At 41.9% G+C, this 19,616-nt stretch overlaps 4 protein-coding genes and 1 pseudogene across 4 annotated transcripts; 3 read left to right on the top strand and 2 right to left on the bottom strand.

Annotated features, from left to right (window-relative positions):
• The first annotated feature begins 1,555 nt into the window (after window positions 1-1,555).
• LOC141843225 (fatty acid desaturase DES2-like) lies at window positions 1,556-4,255 on the top strand. Its single transcript, XM_074731272.1, has 2 exons — window positions 1,556-1,722; window positions 2,849-4,255. The coding sequence occupies exon 2, from the start codon at window positions 2,870-2,872 to the stop codon at window positions 4,061-4,063; it is 1,194 nt and encodes a 397-aa protein (XP_074587373.1). The 5' UTR covers window positions 1,556-1,722; window positions 2,849-2,869; the 3' UTR covers window positions 4,064-4,255.
• A 3,767-nt stretch (window positions 4,256-8,022) lies between these two features.
• Window positions 8,023-9,310, top strand: LOC141843229 (cysteine protease XCP1-like; annotated as a pseudogene).
• A 1,202-nt stretch (window positions 9,311-10,512) lies between these two features.
• LOC141843215 (uncharacterized) lies at window positions 10,513-13,207 on the bottom strand. Its single transcript, XM_074731258.1, has 4 exons — window positions 12,305-13,207; window positions 11,485-11,622; window positions 10,849-11,088; window positions 10,513-10,739 (listed from the first exon to the last, which is right to left on the bottom strand). The coding sequence occupies exons 1-4, from the start codon at window positions 13,190-13,192 to the stop codon at window positions 10,632-10,634; spliced, it is 1,374 nt and encodes a 457-aa protein (XP_074587359.1). The 5' UTR covers window positions 13,193-13,207; the 3' UTR covers window positions 10,513-10,631.
• A 2,365-nt stretch (window positions 13,208-15,572) lies between these two features.
• LOC141843216 (large ribosomal subunit protein uL18c) lies at window positions 15,573-18,206 on the top strand. Its single transcript, XM_074731260.1, has 3 exons — window positions 15,573-15,820; window positions 17,397-17,558; window positions 17,769-18,206. Exons 1-3 carry the CDS (start codon window positions 15,602-15,604, stop codon window positions 17,916-17,918), a joined length of 531 nt encoding a protein of 176 aa, XP_074587361.1. The 5' UTR covers window positions 15,573-15,601; the 3' UTR covers window positions 17,919-18,206.
• Window positions 18,207-18,415: 209 nt separating this feature from the next.
• LOC141842832 (uncharacterized) lies at window positions 18,416-19,363 on the bottom strand. The gene has a single exon (XM_074730824.1). The coding sequence runs from the start codon at window positions 19,361-19,363 to the stop codon at window positions 18,416-18,418; it is 948 nt and encodes a 315-aa protein (XP_074586925.1).
• Between the last annotated feature and the right edge of the window lie 253 nt (window positions 19,364-19,616).

Genomic DNA, 19,616 nt, shown 5'->3' with positions numbered 1-19,616 from the left:
TATGACAAAGAAAATGGCATTAATTAATTAGTTAATTATTAATCCTTGTCGGGATAATGTGCAAGGCGTGTAGTTGAATAGAAAGGAGACCAACTACAAGAAGTAAACAAAAACACGTTGTAATTATTTTTCTTATTTATTTTGAATAATTTAGGGTCACACTCTTTCACGAAGAAGAGGACCCATTCAATTTTAAATAATTTTTTTGTTGATTTTGATCGCATCAACTATTATTGAATTTGCTTTTCTCAGACGGATCGGCTTGTAATGAGTTAATGAGTTGGCACACTCTCGTCCAGTGGAGGATCTTCTTGGGACGTAGTAGATTTTGCGAAGGACACGCATCAAAGGGTTTACTAAAAGTTATCTTAGCGAGATCCCTCCAATATCTAAATTATTATGGAGTCCAAAAAAATGTATATTAAAAGATGAAATTAATAATCATAGATGATAATAAATGAAATTAGATGATATCTCTCTCTTATAGAGAGGGAAGTTTTGTCTTTGGACCGAGATCAAATCTTGACGAAGTCAAGAAAAATAACTTCCCCCACAATAGTCAATTATAATTTTTCGATTTATTTTCTCACAGATAGTTGTGAGACTGACCTTATTAGGACATTAAGGTAATGAATTTTACCTTTTGCAATAATATAAAGAGGGAAGTTCAAAAAACACATCTCACATTTAGAAGCTCATAATAGATGAAATTAGATGATATCTTCCTCTCTTATATAGAGAGGGAAGTTTTGCCCCGAATAGGATTGAGTTAGTTACTACGGAGTAGATATTGCTATAATGAATAAGGATCAAATCTCGACGAAGTCAAGAAAAATATCTTCCCCCATAGTTGTGGGACCGACCTTATTAGGTCATTGAGATAATGAATTTTACCTTTTGCAACAATATAGAGAGGGAAGTTGAAAAAACACATCTCACATATACAAGTCCATAATCGATGAAATTAGATGATATCTCTTTCTCTTATATAGAGAGTGAAGTTTTGCCCAGAGACTAAGTTGAGTTGGTTAGTGCGAAGTAGATATTGCTACAATGGACAAGAATCAAATCTCGATGAAATCAAGAAAAATATCTTCCCCACAATAGCCAACTACAACTTTTTGATTTATCTCCTCACAAATCATCATAGAACCGACCGTGAGAGGGAAGTCCAAAGAACGTCTCAGATATTGTTTATTTTATTTTTTAATAGAAGATAAATAAGAAATAAGAGTAAAAAAAGGAGGGGGGAATAAAATATTAATATATATTTTTTATTTTTAAATAATTAATTATAATATAAAAAGAAAAAGAAAGAAAAAATAGAGAACTTTAATAAAAAAAAATAGAAAAATCATGAGTAGTTTGAAGCACAAGCGACCAGCATCATCGTAGAGGCCCAATGGCCAGTCGCCACGTGGGCATCGGTGGATTGAAATGGGGGACGATGGCTTCGTACCATTGGCGGGCTGATTGCTGAAGCGGGATGGGCCCCAGGAAGGGGCTCCCCCGGCGCCGGCTATAAATAGGAGACAAGAGAGATCTGAAGGAGTCCACCAGTTAAAGCGGCGATCAAAGAAGAAGAAGAAGGCGGAGGAGAAGAGCGAGGTGGGAAGGAGATCGAGTAGTCCACGAAGAGGAGGAAGAAGAAGGAGATCTCTCTTCCTTCTTCCAATCTCCATCTCCTCCTCCTCTTCTTCATCCACGCCTCATCTTTCTCAGGTGCGCCGTCTCTCCCCCATCGCTAGCTATCTATTTCCCTTTTTTTTTTTGATGTTTTGATCGTTTTTGTGATTCCATATATTTGAATCTTCTATAATGTGTTCTTGATCTCTCCCTACGTATTGTTTCTGCCGTCTCGCATCTCGCTCGTTCAGATCTGGAAATCTTGAACCCTAGATCTGGAATCATATGTCTCGCTTGATGAAATACCCTGCGCTGGCATTCAGATGAACGCAGTAGGTGAAGCGTAAGCGGTATTTTGTTCTGTTGTGTCTTGGAATTTGAAATTTGACGCCGTGCGACTGATCACGAAACTAAGATATTGACCTTGAATGTTTATCATTTCTTCATTTGCACATCTTGGATGATGCGGACGCCCCTCTTTTTTTTGCTTGAATTAATTTTTAATACAAGTTATTTTGTAAAGTAATATAGTTTATGTTGACAGAGTCACGGACGGTCGGAGACGCTTGTTTCATGACGATGAAACAATTTATGAAATATTTTTTGTCGGTTTTGAATGATATTTAGATCAGAAACGACACGATGGGATGATTCAGAGCGGTGATGCGGCATCCTTTCGACCACTTGTTGAGCTTTGGAATCCCAAAAAGCTTAAGATGCTCATGCACTGCCTGCCACTGAATCGATCGATAAAGTTGTTGCCTTCCGAAATTTTTCGTCGTCCTGATTTGGTTTTTTTAGTCACTAAAACTTCGATTTCAGAGACAGCTTAAGATTGGCCACCTGCGAGCCAACGAAGCGCGACGTGCGAATCCAAACTCGTGGGACTCGTTGGCTTTGTCCGATTCGATTGGCCCGCGGTGGGCGGAAGCTTTTCCTTTGGCACGCCTGTCGTTTTGTGGTCCAAGTCGCCCATCATTCAATTGCCAGCCTTCACATGCGTCCGAGCTTGTTTGTTGGTTTCTGCTCGCTTTTTCGATCCCTTTACTCGTTGGTTTCAACTTACTGGGAAAGAAACACGCGGTCAATGTTGGCACGCTCAAGATCAAAATTGTTTTTTTTCCCCCATTTGCGTTTGTTGATCCAATGAGCTTCCTTCCCTGTTCATTTTCCACGAGATTTGGCCCAATTGCACTTGTTGCTGATGTTGATGGTTTTGCAGACTGTTCGTGACGACGCCGTCATGGGCGCAGGCGGACGCATGACGATCCAGGAGCAGGAGGAGGCCAAGGAGGCAGCCCTCCGCTCCGGTGGCGGCGACAAGCCCCTCCACCGCGCCCCCACCGAGAAGCCACCCTTCACTCTTAGCCAAATCAAAAAGACCATTCCGCCGCACTGCTTCCAGCGCTCCGTCCTCCGCTCCTTCTCCTACGTCGTGCACGACCTGATCCTCTCGGGAGCCTTTCTCTACTTCGCCCTCGCCGTCATTCCCAAGCTCCCGACGGCGCTCGCTGCCCTCTCGTGGCCGTTGTACTGGGCCGCCCAGGGCTGCGTGCTGACGGGCGTCTGGGTCATCGCCCACGAGTGCGGCCACCATGCCTTCTCCGACTACTCCCTCCTCGACGACGTCGTCGGCCTCGTCCTCCACTCCGCCCTCCTGGTCCCCTACTTCTCCTGGAAGTACAGCCACCGCCGCCATCATTCCAACACTGGCTCCATCGAGCGTGACGAGGTGTTCGTCCCTAAGCAGAAGACGGCCCTCCCCTCGTACGCCAAGTACATCAACAACCCGCCCGGCCGCCTCCTCAGCCTGGCTGTCACCCTCACCCTCGGCTGGCCGCTCTACCTCGCCTTCAACGTCTCCGGCCGAGCCTACCCCCGCTTCGCCTGCCACTTCGACCCCTACGGCCCCATCTACTCCGACCGCGAGCGAGCGCAGATCTTCGTCTCCGACGCCGGCCTCCTCGTCGCGGTCTTTAGCCTCTTCCGCCTCGCCGCCGCCTACGGCGGTTTCTGGTGGCTCATCCGCATCTACGGCGTGCCGCTTCTCATCGTCAACGCCTGGCTCGTCGTCATCACCTACCTTCAGCACACCCACCCGGCGCTCCCTCACTACGACGGCACCGAGTGGGACTGGCTCCGCGGCGCCCTCGCCACCGTCGACCGCGACTACGGAATCCTCAACCGAGTTTTCCACGGCATCACCAACACCCACGTCGCCCACCACCTCTTCTCCACGATGCCCCACTACCACGCGATGGAGGCGACCAAGGCCATCAAGCCGGTGCTGGGCGAGTACTACCAGTTCGACGGCACGCCGCTGCTGAAGGCGGTGTGGAGGGAGGCGCGGGAGTGCATTTACGTCGAGGCCGACCCCGACGCCGGCGCCGGCGCCGGCAAGCAGAAGGGCGTCTTCTGGTACCGAAACGAATTTTAGTAAGTAATAAATTCTTCATAAAATCAAGGTCTAGTTTAATTTTCTTTTAATTTTGCGGTGTTAGTTAATTTGGCGGTGTTTGGTTATCAAACGGACCCATGCTCTCTTTGTTGTCGTGTTCTTTACTGTTTTTGCTGTCTTCTTTATATTGTTCGATTAGAAGGAAGAGCCACCACACAAAAATTCACTTCAGAGGGCCATTTTAGTTTGTTTATTGCATGCTGATCAACACAATTAAAATCTAACAATAAAAAATAGGATAAAAATAAAAAGGACAATTTTTTTAATTTTGTTGGAATCGTCATTTTGGTCCGTACTAATAAATTACATTATAATAATTAAAATTTATAACATTTATAATATAAATTATTTAACATTTATTTTAATTCTGATCCACCCTAACAATATTATTGTTATGAGTGTTATAACCGAATCAAGCCACACCGCTTGAATCCTATCCACTTGGTTAAAACTCATATTTTGATGCCGATCAACTTGGCCAAACATCGCGAGGAGTCAGTCAAGTTAGGAAGGATTCAGACTCCCCAGGCTGAATCCAAATCCTCAGCAGACTTCTCAGGTCGAATCCGAGTCCTCAGCAGACTCCTCAGGTCGAATCTGAGTCTTCAACAGACTCCTTAGGCCGAATTCGAGTCCTCAGCAGACTCTTCAGGTCGAATTCGAGTCCTCAATAGACTCTTCAGGTTGAATCCTCAATAGACTCCTCGCGATGTTTGGTTAATTTGGCGGTGTTAGTTAATTTGGCGGTGTTTGGTTATCAAAACGGAACCATGCTCTCTTTGTTGTCGTGTTCTTTACTTTTTTGCTGTCTTCTTTATATTTTGTTCGATTAGAAGGAAGAGCAACCACACAAAAATTCACTTCAGAGGGCCGTAAGTAGGGGTGCAAGCCGGTTCGCAAGTTTTTCGAGCCATTTTAAATAATATTTGATTTGTATTTGAAATTATCGAATTCGAGTTGAATTTGAACATGTTCGATAATTTTTTGAGTCGAATTTGAATTTATAATATTATTTGCGAACCACTCGAATTAAGGCATTTCGAACTAAAATTTGATTTTGTTTCGAATAATTTGAATCGCTCGAATAATTTAAAATATTTCGAACTAAAGTTTGATTTTGCTCGAATAAAATTTGAATAATTCGAATTAAACTCGAGCTTGAACCATATTTCAAATTAAACTCGAGCCAAAATTATTGATATTTTTGAATTTTGAATCGAATTCAAATATTATATGTTTCGAGCTCGAATTCGAATATCAATATTTTTATATTATTTGATTTGATTCATTTGCACTCTTAGCCATAAGTCCCTTTGTTTTTTTTTATATAAATCCATTTTAATTTGTTTATTGCATGCCAATTCAACATTTCTTACATGCTACCATCACAATTAAAATTTAACAATAAAAAATAGGATAAAAATTAAAAAAAGGACATTTTTTGTTTTTTATTTTATTGCATGCTGATCAACATTTCTTACCTGCTACAATCACAATTAAAATTTAACAATAAAAAATAGGATAAAAATAAAAAGAACATTCCTTTTTTATATTTTATTGGAAGCATCTGCAATACTCATCCATTATAACACTCTATAAAAAAAAAAAAATACATGTGGGATGTTGTGAGGTGTTATAATACTCCTCTACATTGTTCATTAACACCCAAAGGATGTGGATGTTATTAACCATATTAGAGCATCTCCAACGCTAGTTAATAGCGTGTTAATAAATACCTTTTTATTCTCTCACCATCTGACATGGAGGAGTGATCACATGAACCCATTTGACGTGGAGGAGTGATGACATGAATGCGTTCAAAGTTCTGAACGCGTTAATGTGGCAGAGATATGTCCCATATACTTTTTTTATATTTTTTTAGGTGTTATAATTCTTCTGCGTTGCAGATGCTCTTAACGGAGTGTTACTGATGCTCTAATAAATTACATTATAATAGTTAAAATTTATAACATTTATAATATAAAATATTTAACATAGATAGATAGTTTAATTTTTATTAATATTAATTAATATTATATTATAATAGATACGGAACAATACTATATTATAATATTTATAAATTATAATTATTATAATATTGATAATAAATGGGGGAAAATGTCCTTTTTGAAATTTCTAATAAAAAAAAAGACATCCTACTTTTGTTTTTTAAAATTCTTTGTTTTTAAATTTAAGATATTTTTTTGCTTTGATACCTCTGCCATAAACCTTGGATTCCCTTTTCTATTTTAAATTATTATTATTATTTTAAAAAACGAGAGGACGGATGGAAGTGCAACAGCTACGAGACAGCTACGAGGAGAAAGGAAACTTTGATTCTTTGGTAAGTGCACGAGGAATTAAAATAATTTATGCTTGGGATTTATAAATTGAAATAAAATAATAATGAGAAGGTGCATGTGGCAATAGAAAATAAAATTGGTTGAAATACAAAATTCTAGTTGATGCTGAAGATGCTTGCACCCAACCAAAACTTATCAAATTTTCAACAATAATTTTGTAATTATAATTATTTTTTTGATAATTTAAATATCCAACTCATCGATACTCAATCAAATTGTAAAGGTAAATCATCACCCCAATGGCCCCACACAGTTGATTCCACAATCATCTGTGAACGACAATCTGTGAGAAAGTAAATCGAAAAACTACAGTTGGTCATAGAAGAGTATTGCTTGACTTTGTCGAGATTCAAACCCTTACCCTCTTATATAAATTTGCTCTGTTGTCACCAACTCAGCTATGTCCCGGGAATTATTTACGTCATTCATTTCTTACCATTTGAGTTGTGAGCGGAGACCCAATTATAATTATCTATTCCTTATAGTAAATACATGTTTAGCATTAAATGAAGAATGTGGATTGAAGAAGAAGGAAAGCTATTTAAAGTGAGAAAGAATCATAAGAAAAAGAAAGGAATTGTTTATCTATTTTGGTTATTTATCTTAATCGAGGAAGGTGAGAAAGATAAAAAGAGGTGTGTTTTAGGGTTTGCTTTCTATATTTTATCATTGAGAAATAGAACTTGGAAAATCTCTAAACCCCTAAAAAAGATCATAATTATTATTTAAAAAATTAATAAGGAAATAAGGAAAAACTCTTCACAAAGGAAAACTTTGTCTAGTTTTACTTTTCATTCCCTCCAAATAAACATGGGTAGATGTTAATGGCTCTATGTCTAGCTAGTTGATTGATATGCGATCAATCAATTGAATCGTGAATCGATCAAACTCTTTCCTAGCTCTAGCACAACGACGTGATTCAAGCTAGCTTCGAGACAACGAGCTTGAAGCTTTCGTGTCCACTGAACTCTTCCCCGATCTCTAAATCACCAACTCGATTTGAGCTAACTATGAGGCAATGAGCTCCAATACCAACATTCGATCCAAGCTTTCATCTTTTGACTCCATCGAGCTTCTCTTGGAGTTTTTGTTCACTAACTCAATCTAAGTCTCATTTTCAAACTCTCGTCGTTCATCTACTAACACTACTCTACGAGAAATTACGGGTAAAACTTTCATTTTGTAACTTTGAAGGTCCATTTTCATTAAGAAGGTTAACAACAAGGTGCAAATGCTTGACATATTCATCAACATCATACAAACTAATAGTGGAAGAAAAAAAACAAGAGAAGTTGAAGCTTTACGACTTAAAAATTCTCGCTCGTTTTCGAATTCTCATCGTTCATCTACTACCGCTACTCTACGAGAAATTAGCCGTAAAACAACGAGTAAAGGAAAATACTTCCATCTTATAACTTCCAAGTAATCTCATGTACACAAGTTTAGGCATCACCTAGTAGAGGAACAAGTTTTACCATTAGCCAACTTCATTCATTGGAGTGTCCTACAATTAATTAACAAGGAGCATCTTCCTTATATAAAGTGTAGGATCCTAAGGTTCCAAATTACTAAGCCATGGAGCTCTCCTTCATTCTCCTCTTCCTCATTTGCGCCATTACCGTCACTCGAGCTTCTCCGCTAAGGGCCAAAGACTTCGGCTACTCACCAACCGACCTTGCGACCGAGGAGACATTGCTCAACCTCTTCCACTCCTGGGCGGCTAACCACAACAAACCATACTTAGAGTCCCCGGAGACCAAGGCCATCAAGTTCAGAGTCTTCAAGGACAACCTGAACCACATTGTCTTAGCAAACAAGAAGAGAAAGAGCCACTGGCTCGGCCTCAACCCATTTGCCGACATGACCCACGACGAGTTCAAGCAGAGCTACTTGGGACTCAATCCTCAAATGTACTCGAATGACCGGGCCAATGCGACGAGCTTCATGTATGAGAATGCAACAAACCTGCCGAAATCAATCGACTGGAGTAAGAAGGGGGCTGTCACACCAGTGAAGAACCAAGGCAGTTGTGGTAACTAACTAACTAACTAACTAACTAACTAATGAAAGAATGAACTAACGAATGATGATGATGATGATGATTTACAGGAAGTTGTTGGGCTTTTTCGGCGGTGGCAGCGATTGAAGGCATAAATCAGATTGTGACAGGAAACTTATCGTCACTTTCGGAGCAAGAACTGATAGATTGCGATATCATATTCAACGAAGGGTGCGGCGGAGGAACCATGGACTATGCTTTTGCCTTCATAGCCGCCATTGGAGGGCTCCGCTCCGAGCAAGACTACCCTTACACCATGGAGGAAGGAAGCTCATGTCGACAAACTATGGTTAGTTAGTTATTTTTTCTGTAAAAAGTGGAATTCGCCCACACGGTCAACTCCATGATCATCTTTGATACTATATATGATTGATTAGGATTTGTAATTAACGACAGAATTAACGATCGATTGATTGATGGATAGGGAAGTGAAGTGAAGAGAGTGAGCATCAGTGGGTACGAAGATGTGCCGAGGAACAGCGAGGAGAGCTTGTTGAAGGCGTTGGCACATCAGCCGGTGAGCATCGCCATCGAAGGCTCGGATCGGGACTTGCAGTTCTACAAGGGGGGAGTGTTTGAGGGGCCCTGTGGGACGGAGCTCGATCATGGAGTGACAGCGGTTGGATACGGGACGACGACGGGAGGTTCCATGGAGAGGAGGAGGAGGAGTATATCTTGGTGAAGAATTCGTGGGGGGTGGAGTGGGGGGAGGGAGGGTTCATCAGGATGAGAAGGAACACAGGGAAGGTGGAAGGACTTTGTGGCATGTACAAGATGGCTTCTTATCCTACTAAGAATAATTAAGCCATCATAATAAAGAAATACATACATCTATCTCATTTATTTATTGACATATTCGGTAGAATCAATATACTATAAAAAAAACATCAAAAATATTTTTTCTACATCAGAATTAAAATGGTCAAACGGACCGACCCGTGATGAGGTGAGCCAACCTATTAAAAATTCAACATCTAACAGAGTGGGATGGGGTGGGGTGGCGCGGGCTGACCCACTATCTAGGTGGATCGCAAAATCTTGAACCCAATTCCAACATTACAGGATGGGCCAACCCAAATCACTCTTTCTACCTCATTCATCGACATATTCGGTAGAATCGATACTATAAAAATAATAATATCAGAAATGTTCAAGTTTGATATCTTAAATCACTCTTTCTATACCAGAATTAGAATTATCAAACGGACCGATAGGTGGGTCAACCTACAAAAAATTCAACATCTGGAAAGGTGGGGTGGGATGGGCCAACCCATTATCTCGGTGGATTACGAAATCCCCAATTCAACCTAAGATAGGTTGTGAAGTGGGCCAACTAAAATCACTCTTATTACCTCATTCAATAACATATTTGATAGAATCAATACTATAAAAAAATAATATAAAAAATGCTCGAGTTCGATCCATGACAGGATAGACCAACCCATTAAAAACTCAACATCTAATAGGGTGGGTGGATACCATAACGGATTACAAAATCTCCAACCTAATTCAAGATGGTACGAGCTAGGCAGATAATAAAGAATGTGATACAGAAGAAAAAGATAAAAAATAAGGATAGGAATCACTAATGAATGATAGTTATTATCATTTATTAATAAATTTATAACAAATAAATAAAAATCAATCACCACTCCACTAGATCCACTAAAATAGAAATATAGAATCATCCTTCACCAATCATCACAAAAAGGCCTATATTTTTCAAGAAAACTTCTTCAAAGATTTCACACCACAAAATAGTTAATGTATCATTTACCTAACCAAATAGTCCCATAAAGCAATTAAAAACATTTTAAAAAATCATTAAAAAGTAGATTACACGTGCCAATCTGCGTGGATCATAGGCCTATACTGGTCGGCCAACTCAGATCCATCTTAAAATTAGTTTATAGAACTTCAATCCAACCTATTTAAATTATTTGACGAAGTGGACCAATCCGAAATTGACAGTTCTAGTCAGAATCACTCCATAAACTATATGAAATCATGAACTTTTACGAAGTAAAAGCTAATGCATCAAAAGATCTTATCAAGAAAACAAGACTGTTATCTATTATTATGTTTCAGCATCTTTGAATTAAGCTTAATAGCAGTGGTATAGTACTTACAGCTCTGCTTTCGACTCAGCATCCTTATCGTTGTAGGAGGCAAACGCTTTGATGATGGATTCATATATCGTGATTCCCTTCAGATACTCATCTTTGTTCAAGAACTGCAGCAGGCCAGAAAATTACAGACAAACAAACATGTAGAGAAAATAAATATTACGAGTTTAAAGATAATTAAGATCTTGAAAAACAAAACATGTCCTAAAATCGAACCTCGTTATGATCATGGAGCAATATAGGAGTGTTTGCCATCGGCGAAAAACCAAATGCTGATAGTCCTACATCTCGGAAAAACCGGGCATCTGTTGATGCCGGGAAGATTTCCGGCTTGCTGAGTTTTCCACCAGCTTTCTTCACAGCTTCTTCTAACAATGTCCACCAAGGATTAGAACTGTCAGCAACGGTTACAACTGGTTTTCCGAACTTGTCGTACACAGAGACCTTCTGCTTAAACTGCTCGAGAAATCAAGGAGAATAATCAAGCATAGAAGAGCTAAAGCTATTGTATTTAGATGATGTAAAAATGATAAGATCAGCAAAATTATTGATTCTATTGATTTGAATACGAATGTTCTTCCAAGCCTTTGAAAAGACTTCAAATGGCATTTTTTGGGTCTAAAACTAGACCGTTATGAGTTACATCTAGTAACAAATATAGATCTTTGAATGAATTTCGATTTGATATATTATAAATCTCGAAGTAATTAGAGTCTTCCACGACTTCACTAATGAAAAGCTTTATTATCACACAAGTTTCCTTAGATTTGGAACCATTCTAGCAAAAGAAAATGATGCATATGGATAACATTTTCAGTATGAATTCGATCGAGAAGAAAAGTAAGCAAATACCTCATATGTCATGTTGCGAGATGATGGTGCCCATTCCTCAGCAATCCGCTTCTCTAAAGCTCGGGGATCGGCATTCGGAGGAACCCGAACATCTAAACCTACCTCTGCTTCAGATGGCTGAAGGTTCATGACAAAGCCCTGATAGAAAAGGATCGATGTACATACATCAAAAGGAGCAATAATTCACTAAAAACCGGCACACATAAATCAATGAAAATATCTTGAGAACAAATCGATAGAAGCATAACCAAAATCAATAAACTGATTGTATAGTATGTCATTCAAGCGATAAGAAGATATTACAATCAGTAAACGGATCGTATGCTTTAATCGGTGAGTGAAGTATGTGATAAGTGTTTCAATCAACCTATCCAATCCATAGTTCCACATACAAAGATATACATGTCAATCAAGCTACACAATCCATATAATTTCAGTTTTGGAAGGATGGATGGGAACGCCTACAAGCAAATGTCTTAAGGCAGTCGTGTATGTGGAGAAAGATCTTCAATTTTGACCTTTTACAGGTTGAAGCATTTTGTAGATGTTTTGGTAGCAACTGAATTGAATTATGCATAAGATTATCATGAATTTTGTGAGCCTTGTTCTTCTTGTTCTGTTCCAATCCAAGATCCTCTAGTTTATCTAGATCAGAATTATTCAAGCTCCCCAAAATGAAAATTGACCTGATGGAAATTGAATTGTGCAAGAAAAATCTGAACTTGAGCATCAAGAAGCAGAAAGAATGCTAGAAATCATGATTCCTGGAAGAAAGAAAGAAGAGGGATTGCAGAGGAAGGAGGAAGGTGATCGAACTTACAGTAGGAGATGGAGTTCCGGCCTTGAGGTAAACCAGGTTCACCGACACAACCTCGCCCTCCGCTTTGACTCCGGCCTTAACCAGGTCGAACTGCGCCGCCCTGAACCTTCTGATCGCCTCCACGCTCTTCATGGCGTTCTCCATGGCGCTGCCGTCGTAGAGCTTCGCTCCGTGGCCTGGAGCTCCCCGGGATCTGATCACGAGCCACCACGGGGAACGCTCCCCGTAGAAAACCCTATACTCCGGGTGCGGCGACGCGAGACCCTCGTCGAGCACCACTCCGACGCCCAATTTCTTAAAGGCGTCCGAGGCTACGAAAGCCTCCGCGCCGCCCGTGCCGCCGATCTCCTCGTCGGGGACGAAGGACAGGTAAACGGTGCGGTCGGGGGCGAACCCAGCGGCCTTGAGGCGGCGCACGGCCTCCAGGTACTGGATCCCGACGCACTTCATGTCCTGGGAGCCGCGGGCGTAGATGTTTCCGCCGGGAATGAGGGCGGCGGAGAAGGGCGGGTGGGCCCACTTGTGGGGCTCGGCGGGGACGACGTCGGTGTGGGAATTGAGGAGGACGGAAGGGAGCGAGGGGCGGCGACCGGGCCACTTGAGGACGAGGAGGGGCTTTCCCGGAACGAACTCCAGCGTCTCGTGGTGAAGGGAGAGGGAGTCGGCCTGCTCGCGAAGGAAGGCGGCGGCGGCTGCGTAGTCCGGCGTGGGGTGGGCGGTGTCGATGCGGAGGTACTCCTGGAAGCGGGAGATCGCTCCGTCGGCCTCCTCGGAAGTAAAGGTGGCTCCCTTCGCCACCTCCGCCGCCGCCGGCAGCGGCGGAGCGAAGAGTAGCAGGAGGAAGAGGGGACAAGCCAAGGCGATGACCTCGCTGCTTGGCTTCGCCATGGATTTGCTCCAACCTCAAATTCAAACCTTTTTATCGAATATGATTCCCATGATGACCTAATAATTATATGGAATCTAAATATTATTTTTAATCAAAATTAATAATTTTTATTAGTTTAAAATGCATTAATTATATATAAAGTAGTATTTAATGATCCTTATTTTAATAATATTATAAATTGCATAGTAGTAATTATAACATGTGATTTTTAAAAAAAAATAATTAATTTGATTAAAAATAGTATACATAAATTATTTTTATATAAGAAATCTTTTATTTTTAATTAAAATTATTTAAATTTTATTAAAATAATTTTAACTTAATTAAAATCACTTTAAAAAAGCTCTACTAATATTTATAGCAGTTAAGTAACTCTTACAATTATTTTAAAATAATTATGACTATATTTAAAAGATTTTAATTAAATTTAAATAATTTAATAATATCTGACAAGCGATAAATCGATGTAATTTTGATAGGGATGTGAATAGGATGTTCATTACTATCCAAATATGTTTCAATCTTTAAACAACTAATATATATATATATATATAGAAATAATATCCTATGCGTCTTAAAATACGTGATCATTTGTGATATCAAAATCTGAGTCAGACAATACTCTCTTGCATCGTGATCCAGGGCCGGCCCTGGCCCAGGGCAACCAGGGCGGCCGCCCAGGGCCCAGCCCGATCAGGGGCCCTGGCCCAGGGATGCCGTGCTAAAATATTTAGGGCATTTTCTGCCCAAACCCTAAACGATCCGCTCCCCTTCACGCCGCCAGCTCCCCCTTCACGCCGCCCCCTCTTCTAGTCTTCTGTCCGCACACAGCACCGCCTCCGGCGTCCGGCGTCCGCGCTGCTCCGCCTCAATCTTCTCCGGCCGTCCGGCGTTCGCGTCCCGGCGTCCGCCGTCCCGCGAGTCAGCCTCCGCATCCCGCGTCCGCCGTCCGCGAGTCGGCCTCCGCGTCCGGCGACTGCGAGTCGGCCTCCGCTTCCGGCGCCGCCTCCGGGTCCCGCGCCGCCTCTGGGCTCCGCGTCCGGCGCCGCCTCTGGGCTCCGCGTCTAGCGGCGTTCATTGAAGCGTCTGCCGTCTGCTGTCTGCAGGCGGCAGGCCTGCAGTGCTACTGCTGCAGTGCTGCTCACACTGCGTCCGGCGCCGCCTCCGGGCTCCGCGTCCGGCGCCGCCTCTGGGCTCCGCGTCCAGCGGCGTTCATTGAAGAAGCGTCTGCTGTCTGCTGTCTGGCGTCTGCAGGCTTGGCTGCCTGCAGTGCTACTGTTGCAGTGTTGGCTTGTTGCTCACACAGTCACACTGCGTCCGGCTCCTTCAAGACTCAAGTTCGGCAGCCTTCAGTCCCTTCACTCATTCTGATCTGAATCATCAAATTAGGTTTTATTGTTCTTTTCTAGTTCATTTTATTTTATTATCTTTGCTCACCAGGCAACTATCTAAGATGGAAGTTATTACATTGTTTTGTTATGTATATATACTAAATGATCAGGTATGAATACCTGATCCTAGTATGACCTCGTAGGAATAGGCTAATGTGTTTATTAGTTGTACTTGTTTTTAGATGATTGAAATATAACTTAATCGATTGTTATTGTTGTTCCTTTTTGAGTCTATATAATTTAGTTACCTTATAAATTAATTGATAAGATGGGGCACATTTTATCATTTCGCCCAGGGCACCTGCATGCCCAGGACCGGCCCTGTCGTGATCAACTGTAGTTTTCCGATTTACCTCCTCACAAATGGTTGTGGGACATCGTGTAGAGAATCTGAAAAAATTTAGAACGTTTGGAATAGTAAATAGTATCATTTTATTTTTTAGAATTATGATTAAATTATTTAAGATTTTCATTTAGAAATTGAATTATATTATTAAATTAAAAAATATTTTTTATTATTTATTTATGATTAAACCATTTAAAATTTTTTTCTAAATTAAATTATAATATTAAATATAAAAAATATATAAAATGATACTATTTATTCTTCGTAGCGTCCGAAATTTTTTCGGGTGTAGGATATTACTCATATATATATATATATATATATATATATATATATATATATATATATATATATATATATATATATATATATATATATATATATATATATATTCATGATTAAGTATATTTATCTGATCCAAAAAAAATTAATAATGATATTTTCAAGATTGAAAAATATAATTTTATTATTAAAAAAAACCTTTTAAATTTTGACAGATCAAATTATATAATAGGAAAAAAGATTTAATCGTTAAGGAAAGGTTGTGTTAAAATGTAAAAGTTAGGGGGCAAAATGAAATATTTTCTCCATGGATAGAGAGATAAGGTCTCCTTCGTTGCTAATCGTCTTCATCGAGTAGAATTCAAACAGCGATTTCTTCTTCTTCTTCGATGCTTCTGTCCTCGTCCTCTTCGCCGGCGGCAGCTTCCGCTCTCAGTTTTCCGGCAATGGCGGGAAGCAGCACCTTCCTCGGCGGGCAGCTTCTCTTCTTCCGTCCGAACAAGAATCCCCTCACTAGTACCCATCCCGCGACCGCCATCTCTATCGTGGCCAAGGCCGCCACCCGGAGACAGAACCGTACCGCCCGACATGAACGCATCCGTAAGAAGGTACACACACTCTCGCTTCCCTGGCGCCGCCGAGATTTGATGATTTTTTGCTTCTTCCTCTCGTATCAAAGTGGACTCTTTGCTTTTCCTGGTTGGATCAATCTTACCATTCTTCAATTTTCATCATTCTGTGATGTCAAAACTAAGTAATTAGGGATCGAACAGCTAGAATGCCCTCTACATGTTCGGTAAAATGCCTGAACGAGACAAGGAGCAATTTTTGTTGCTACATTCTTTCTCCGAGTGCTCTTGTTCCCATCAGCAATCACAGTCGTGGCTGTTGGAACTACTCGTTCTCAGTCTACCTCAGCTCTCACACGCCTTCATTACATGTGTTTGTGTAGGCATTCTTGCATACTCATGCGGTTCTGTATTTTCACATGGATTTGAAGAAACTACCTGTGCAACATTGTGAATTGTAATCTGAATTATACTTTTGCCAGCTAGAGTTCATGCTGAATAGTTAAATCTATGCACATTTTGATTGTTACTTTTTGCTATCTTAAGGTGTTTGTGTATCACAATCTGATTTATCAGGACTTTGATACTGTAGAATATAGTATATTTATCATTTTTTGATGTTATGTAGCTTGCTCATGTGTGCCTCTGGAACTTTTGATGGAACAAAAATAGCCTGGTAAATGTTACATTTAAACTCCAACCATGAGCTTCTTAGCACTAGGGTTGTCTTGGAAGATGTTAATCGTAGACTTTCTAGCTATAGAACTTGTAGTCTTTAGCAGATACTTGTACCTAAAAATGGAGCATACCTTTGACTTAAACTTAACCAAAAGATAGAATCAATTTTGCTATTTTGCCAAGTATTGTTGCCGTATATGCAGACGGAATTTGTATGTTGTTGGCGATAATTCCTCTTGCTTATTTTTTTCTATGACAGAGCATTAGTTTGCAGAAATACTGTCCTTATTTTCGAAAAAGTTCGCAGTTCCTTGCGTGGATTGAGGTTTCATTAAGCATATTACTTTGCCATATACTTGTGCAGTTTATTATTTTGCGGAAGTATTTTGTAAACGCATTTGACGTTCCTTGTGTCAATTGAACTGATCATGTTTGCCATGATCATCAACATCTCCCCCATCAAGTCTTATTTGCCACAGCTATTTGTGTTTAGATACATTCTACTCTAATAGTTCGAAAGTATTTAACTATTCTAGTTAAGGTTTCTTATGCTGAATGAAGTTTAAGCTTCAAAGCAGTTTGTGCATATTACCCTATACCTTTCACAAACCGAAAAATCATCATTTCAGTGATCATATATGATGAGATGAGAAAATGTGTTCTTATCAGTTAAACTGATTGCATGACCCTCCTCACTTTTAAATTTAATTTTCTTTCTTGAAGATGACTGTACATTCATGCTTTATTCATTCGGTGGAAAGTTATTTGAAGATTTAAGTTTTATGACCATCATCAGTGTGCTTCGAATAGGAATGATCATTCGCTCTAATGCATATAGCCGATGGTTATCCACGGCTGCCTAATGGATCATTCCTGGAACAAACATCTTTCCATTCGATTTGTGCTTTTGTTACCGAAAGCATTTCGTCTTTGTCAGGTGAATGGTACCCCGGAGAGACCAAGGATGTCTATTTTCCGCTCGAACAAGCATTTATATGTCCAAGTCATCGACGATTCCAAGATGCACACACTAGCTTCAGCTTCTACAATGCAGAAACCTATTTCAGAAGAGCATGATTACTCTTCTGGTCCAACCCTTGTAAGCCTTCTAAATCTCATTAATAACCTAGTATTAGCATTCGATATCTCTCGACACCAAAGTCGTCTTTCTTGTGAGTTACTTTGTATATTTTGGGGGACTCCGTTCTCTAAGTTATATTCAAGTGATGGTAGTACATCGAAATGCTAATAAAACAGTAAATGCATCACTCGACTTGTGCTAATTTTAGTGTCGTAATGTTGTTATCAGGAAGTGGCGAAGAAGGTGGGCGAAACCATCGCAAAGGCTTGCTTGGAGAAGGGAATCGCCAAGGTGGCTTTCGACCGCGGTGGCTATCTTTATCATGGACGCATAGAAGCTTTGGCTAATGCCGCGAGAGAACATGGCCTTGAGTTCTAAATGCTACAAGCCCTCTAAAACAAAAGTGAAGAACAAATATGTATGGAAAGTTTCCTTGCGAACTATAGCATGATTTCCAAGTCATCCGATGTCAAGTAGATACAAAATTGTCGTCGTGAGATGATGGTACCCTTGAAGAACATGGCAATCAAGGATACTTCATTCCGACAAATCTCTAGCCTTTGTTGTGGAGGGGATCATCTTGATGCATCATAGTCCTTGTCGATATGAAGGACGTAAGAATTTGGTCGATAAATCAGAATTGTAGCTCGCGTGTGCGGTCTCGTTTCGACCTAGTCCTTTCTTTGGCAATGATCGTTATATCTTCCTCCTTGTCGATAGTAAGAAGTTCTTAGCCTTGCCCCTTTCCATGGGAGTTGTTCTCCTAAGAGGAGGAAAAAAACGAATTTTAAATAATAATGATTATTATTTTTTAAAATTAATTAGATTTAAAAATAAATAAATAAAATGAAATCACCAGATTGCTGCTATCTTAATCAAACGGGGGAGAAAATCAGTTGGGGGGCACGCACTACGCACGTGCTCCCGGCGATCTCCTCCCTCCGCGCCGCCTCCACAATTTCGCCAACGGAGAGCGCGTCGATGACGGGGCGGAAGACGAGGATGGCCTCGCCGACGGCCACCACAGCCACGACGGCTGAGGTTTCGACGACGGACAGCCATTGGAAGGCGTGGTCGTCTGGATTCCAGAGAATGGAGAGCGCGAGGGCCGCCACCTGGACGGAGAGGCCAGCGACCACCGCGGCGCAGAGCACGTAGAGGCGCCGCCGGAGGCGTCGATTGATCACCACGGAGACGGCAGCCCACGAGGCGGAGACGAAGACGGGGACGTAGACCGCAGAGAAGGCGGCGATGAGGACTGTGCCGAAGAGGGGGTAGGCGCAGCGGGCGGAGGCGGAGGAGGAGGCGAAGTTGTAGTGGGACAGACCGAGGCGGGGGACGCTTAGGGCGAGGAAGAGATAGAGGGAATGGAGGAGGAGGAAGGGGAGGACGGCGAGAAGCGCAGTGGCGATGGCGGCGGCGAATGCGGAGACGGCGGAGGAGGAAGCGCGTTTGAGGCGCGTGGAGGCTCGGACGAGGAGGAGTAAGATGACAAGGAAGGCCGGCTCGGCGAGGTGTTGAGAGGAGACGAGGTAGGCGTGGCAGATGAGGTCGGGGTGGCGGCGGAGCACGGGGAGGCGGCGGCGGAGGAAGGGGGAGCGGAGGAGCTGGGAGAAGGACCAGAGGCAGGCGAAGAGAGGAAGGAGGAGGCGGACGGGCCAGAGCGGGCTGAGGAGGTCGTGGACCCGGTGGCGCCGGCGGCAGCGGAAGCGGAGGAGCACGGAGGCGAAGGAGGCAGCGGAGAGGAGGAGGAGGAACGAGGCGAGGGCGACGGAGATAAGGTCTTCAGAGGAGTCGGAGGGGTCCACCAAATCCAAAGGCATCTCCTTTACCCCTCTCGCCGGCGCCACCTCCTCCTCCGGCGATTTCAGTGTTGCAGAGACCAGCTGGCGGTGGTACACGGCCAATTATGATCACGATGCTTTCTCCCTTGCCCTTGCCGTTGCCATCGTGATCGCCCTGCTTCTCTTCCTCTTCCTCTTCCTCTTCCTCCTCTTCCTCCTCCTCCTCCGTCGTGGTGGGCTTTGTGATGCTTCCTGTTTTCTCGGCGAGAAGGAGGAAATGGGAGGGGCGGAG

Source organism: Curcuma longa, chromosome 12 (assembly GCF_044706935.1).
Source record: "Curcuma longa cultivar G26 ecotype Majalengka, Jawa Barat chromosome 12, ITB_CL_G26_1.1, whole genome shotgun sequence".
Lineage (NCBI taxonomy): Eukaryota > Viridiplantae > Streptophyta > Magnoliopsida > Zingiberales > Zingiberaceae > Curcuma > Curcuma longa.
This window is presented reverse-complemented; position numbering and strand designations above follow the sequence as displayed.